Source organism: Colobus angolensis, unplaced genomic scaffold (genome assembly GCF_000951035.1).
Source record: "Colobus angolensis palliatus isolate OR3802 unplaced genomic scaffold, Cang.pa_1.0 Scaffold34, whole genome shotgun sequence".
Lineage (NCBI taxonomy): Eukaryota > Metazoa > Chordata > Mammalia > Primates > Cercopithecidae > Colobus > Colobus angolensis.
Window position 1 is genome coordinate 7,784,125 of NW_012116710.1, and position 5,019 is coordinate 7,789,143.

Genomic DNA, 5,019 nt, shown 5'->3' on the forward strand with positions numbered 1-5,019 from the left:
AAGAAATATATATATATATATATATATATATATATTGTAACAAGGGCTATGGGAGTTACAAGCCATGGACGGAAACCAATATACATTGTAACTAACACCACACAGGGTCTAGCTATGTTGCCCAGGCTGATCTTGACTTTCTGGGCTCAAATGAACCTCCTGCCTTGGCCTCCCAAAGTGTTGGGATTATAGATGTGAACCACTGCACCTGGCCCTACCTTTAATTTAGTCCAGTTTGTTGGTTTTTTTTCATTGTGTTTAAGAAATCTTTTCCTATTCCAAGATCATGCAAATACTATGTTTTCTTCTACAAGCTTTATTGTTTTAGCTATCACATTTAGACCTACGTTCCAGCTAGAATTAATATTTCTGTGTGTGGGAGGTAGGGATCAGGTTCACTTTTTTCTATATGGATATCCTGTTGACCCAGCACTGTTTATTGAAAAGACTTCCCTTTCCCCACTGAATTGCAGTGCCTTGTCATAAACTGCACAACTCTACGTGTGTGTCTCTGCGGACTCTGTTGTATTCCATGCGTTGATTTGCCCATTCTTGTGTCTCACTGTGGCTTTATGTCTTATTATCAGGAAGGGTAAGCCCTCCAGTTTGTTCTACATAATCTCCTTTGTCACATCCTCTGTGTGCTCAGGACCTACCTGGAAGAGGAGCTAGTGAAGGCACGGGAACGTCCCCGTCCCCGGAAGGACATGTATGAGAAGATGGTGGCTGTGGATCCTGGGGCCCCTACCCCTGAGGAGCATGCCCAGGGTGCGGTCACCAAGCCCCGCTACATGCAGTGGAGGGAAACCATGAGCTCCACCTCCACCCTGGGCTTCCGGATCGAGGGCATCAAGGTGAGGACCAGGAACCGCCTGTCCTGTCCTGGGAAGGCCTATAGCCAGATCCCAGGCAGGGCTTCTTGAGCAAAGCTGGGAGAGAGTGCAGGAGATGGTGGGGGATGAAAGGCAGCCTCTTTCTTACCCCTACACGCATCAGAGCCCATGTTCTGTTTATCCATCTGCCTGAGCATCTCCTGAGTCCATCTTTTCCGCCTCTTCTTCTCCGTGGTCATGTCCTAGTCCAGCCCCATCTTCTCCTGCCTTGATCTCCCTGGGAGTCCCAGCCCTGGTCTCCCTGCAGCACAAGAACTGGAGGCATCCCTTTCCCCCAGCTATGGAGAAGGTTTCTCTTTTTCTTTCTTGCATTCCTTTTTCTTTGGCAAATTAAATGTAATTGTTTGAATAGGCCAGGCATGGTGGCTCATGCCTGTAATCCCAGCACTTTGGGAGACCAAGGCAGGAGGATTGCTTGAGGCCAGGAGTAGTAGTTCAGGACTAAGCTGGCCAACATAGGGAGCCTCTGTTTCTAGAAGAAAAAAAAAATTGTTTGAATAGCTAGTCACACAGTTCAAAAGTCAAAATAGTATTATAAAAAGGTAAATGTGGAGGAATTTCTCTCCCAACTCTGGTGCTGTCCTTCCCATTCTGTCCCTCTACCCCTCCACCTGCTCCTGGGGAACCACTTTATCAGTTTCTTGTATTTCTTCCTGTTAGTGCAAGTAAACAGAGTTGTAGATCCAAAATGTTCCTCGGTATGCATACTGACTGGTACTTGGCTATTTTCACTTAGTAGTAACATCCTGGAGAGTTTTCCGCATCATTCCATAGAAAGCCTCTTCTTTCTTACTGTTTTTCTTCCCCCCACAGCTATGTAACACTGTTTTTTTTTTTGTTTTTTGTTTTTTTGAGTCAGAGTCTCGCTCTGTCGCCCAGGCCGGAGTGCAGTGGCGCGATCTCAGCTCACTGCAAGCTCCGCCTCCCAGGTTCACACCATTCTCCTGCCTCAGCCTCCCAAGTAGCTGGGACTACAGGTGCTCACCACCACGCCCAGCTAATTTTTTGTATTTTTAGTAGAGACTGGGTTTCACCGTGTTAGCCAGGATGGTCTCGATCTCCTGACCTAGTGATCTACCCGCGTCGGCCTCCCAAAGTGCTGAGATTACAGGCGTGAGCCACCGCGCCTGGCCCGCACTGTTTTTGTGACTGTGCCTGGTCCCCTATAGACAGACACCTAGGTTGTTTCCATTATTTGCCATTAGCAGGCCTCAAAGAATCACTTTGTACATAAGACATTTTGCAAGTATGCAGATTGAGCTGTAGATTTCCAGAAGAAGGACTCCTGGGTCAAAGATTAAAGGCATGGGTAATTTGCTAGAGATGACCAGACTTCCGCTATTGGTGTTATGCCACCGCACATCCCACCAGCAGTGTATGAGAATGCCTGTTTCAGAGCCGACCATGCCAGTCTCCTGTTCAAAACCCTTCTGTGGCTCCGTAGTACCTTGAAGCAAAGTTCCATAGCCTGTAGGGCCCTCTAGGATCTAGCCTCATCTCTCTCTGTCATTCTTCTCTTTTCTTTTTTTTTGAGAAAGAGTCTCGCTCTGTCACGCAGGCTAAAGTGCCATGGCACAATCTCAACTTACTATAACCTCCACCTCTTGGGTTCAAGCGATTCTCCCACCTCAGCTTCCTGACTCGATGTGATTACTGGCATGCACTACCATGCCTGGCTAATTGTTTTTTTGTTTTTGTTTTTGGAAACAGAGTCTCGCTCTGTCTCCCAGGCTAGAGTGCAGTGGTATGGTCTTAGCTCACTGCAAACCTCCGCCTCCCAGTTCAAGCGATTCTTCTGCCTCAGCCTCCCAAGTAGCTGGGATTACAGGTGCGTGCCACTGCTCCTGGCTAATTTTTGTATTTTTAGTAGAGACAGGGTTTCACCATATTGGCCGGGCTGGTCTTGAACTCCTAACCTTGTGATCCGCCCACCTCGGCCTCCCAAAGTGCTGAGATTACAGGTGTGAGCCACTGCGCCCAGTCTATTGTTTGTATTTTTAAGAGAGATGGGGTTTCACTATGTTGGCCAGGCTGATCTTGAACTCCTGGCCTCATGTGATCTGCCTGCTTTAGCCTCCCAAAGTGCCGGGATTATAGGCGTGAGCGACCACATCTGGCCTTATTGTTTGTATTTTTAAGAGAGACGGGGTTTCACCACATTGGCCAGGATGGTCTCAATCTCCTGACCTCGTGATCTGCCCACCTCGGCCTCCCAAAGTGCTGAGATTACAGGCGTGAGCCACCGCGCCTGGCCCGCACTGTTTTTGTGACTGTGCCTGGTCCCCTATAGACAGACACCTAGGTTGTTTCCATTATTTGCCATTAGCAGGCCTCAAAGAATCACTTTGTACATAAGACATTTTGCAAGTATGCAGATTGAGCTGTAGATTTCCAGAAGAAGGACTCCTGGGTCAAAGATTAAAGGCATGGGTAATTTGCTAGAGATGACCAGACTTCCGCTATTGGTGTTATGCCACCGCACATCCCACCAGCAGTGTATGAGAATGCCTGTTTCAGAGCCGACCATGCCAGTCTCCTGTTCAAAACCCTTCTGTGGCTCCGTAGTACCTTGAAGCAAAGTTCCATAGCCTGTAGGGCCCTCTAGGATCTAGCCTCATCTCTCTCTGTCATTCTTCTCTTTTCTTTTTTTTTGAGAAAGAGTCTCGCTCTGTCACGCAGGCTAAAGTGCCATGGCACAATCTCAACTTACTATAACCTCCACCTCTTGGGTTCAAGCGATTCTCCCACCTCAGCTTCCTGACTCGATGTGATTACTGGCATGCACTACCATGCCTGGCTAATTGTTTTTTTGTTTTTGTTTTTGGAAACAGAGTCTCGCTCTGTCTCCCAGGCTAGAGTGCAGTGGTATGGTCTTAGCTCACTGCAAACCTCCGCCTCCCAGTTCAAGCGATTCTTCTGCCTCAGCCTCCCAAGTAGCTGGGATTACAGGTGCGTGCCACTGCTCCTGGCTAATTTTTGTATTTTTAGTAGAGACAGGGTTTCACCATATTGGCCGGGCTGGTCTTGAACTCCTAACCTTGTGATCCGCCCACCTCGGCCTCCCAAAGTGCTGAGATTACAGGTGTGAGCCACTGCGCCCAGTCTATTGTTTGTATTTTTAAGAGAGATGGGGTTTTACTATGTTGGCCAGGCTGATCTTGAACTCCTGGCCTCATGTGATCTGCCTGCTTTAGCCTCCCAAAGTGCCGGGATTATAGGCGTGAGCCACCACGCCCAGCCTCTCATTCCTCTCTTTTCATGTACCTTCAGGCACAGTAAAGCACTTTCATTTACTTGAAATCGGCTTGCTTTTTCCTGCCACAAGGGCTCTGCACAGCTTTGCCAGGAATGCTCTTCCCTCTAATTTATTTTATTTTATTTTTTGAGGCAGGGTCTCACTCTGTCGTCACCCAGGCTAGTGGCGTGATCACAGCTCACTGCAGCCTCAATCTCCTAAACTCAAGCGATCCCCCCACCTCAGCCTCCTGAGTAGCTGGGACACAAGTGCATGCCACCACACCCTGGTGTCTTCTGCCTGTGTCTCCTGGTCTGGTTGATTCTCAGTCATTTTTTTGTCTCCTTTCAAATTTTACTTCCTCAGGGAAGCCCTCCCTGATTTCTATTCTACTAGATCAGGGTCCCCCGTTCACCTCCTCATAGCTCCTTATACTCTTTCATTATTCTTTTCTTCCTTTCTGATCATCTTAATCAGTGTCTGCCCCCTCATCTGACTGTGTCTGTCCTGTTACCCCCTATTGCCAAGTGCCCACATAGCACCTGGCACAGTGTGGCAGATGACTTAGGTGGGTTCTCTGAGTCCCACTCAAACATAACAGATAACATTAGTCTCATTCGTCTCAAATAACTATGTGCCAGGCACCGTGCTGTGTATCCTACACACCTGGTCTCCTCTAATCCTTACACCAGCCTTAGCAAGTAGACACCAACACAATTCCCATTTTCCAGATGAGGAAACTGAGGCTGAGGCAGGTGAAATGACTTAAGACCCTCCAGCTAGAAAAGAGCAGAGTCACGGCCGGGCGCAGTGGCTCACGCCTGTAATCCCAGCACTTTGGAAGGCTGAGGCAGGCGGATCACGAGGTCAGAAGATCGAGACCATCCTGGC

At 48.4% G+C, this 5,019-nt stretch overlaps 1 protein-coding gene across 1 annotated transcript in view; it reads left to right on the forward strand.

Annotated features, from left to right (window-relative positions):
- Positions 1–5,019, forward strand: part of ITPKC (inositol-trisphosphate 3-kinase C) — a 29,887-nt gene that overhangs the window by 18,961 nt on the left and 5,907 nt on the right. Inside the window, exon 4 of the mRNA XM_011952545.1 lies at positions 606–854. Coding sequence (XP_011807935.1) covers positions 606–854 — 249 coding nt within the window. The remainder of the gene's footprint in view (positions 1–605; positions 855–5,019) is intronic.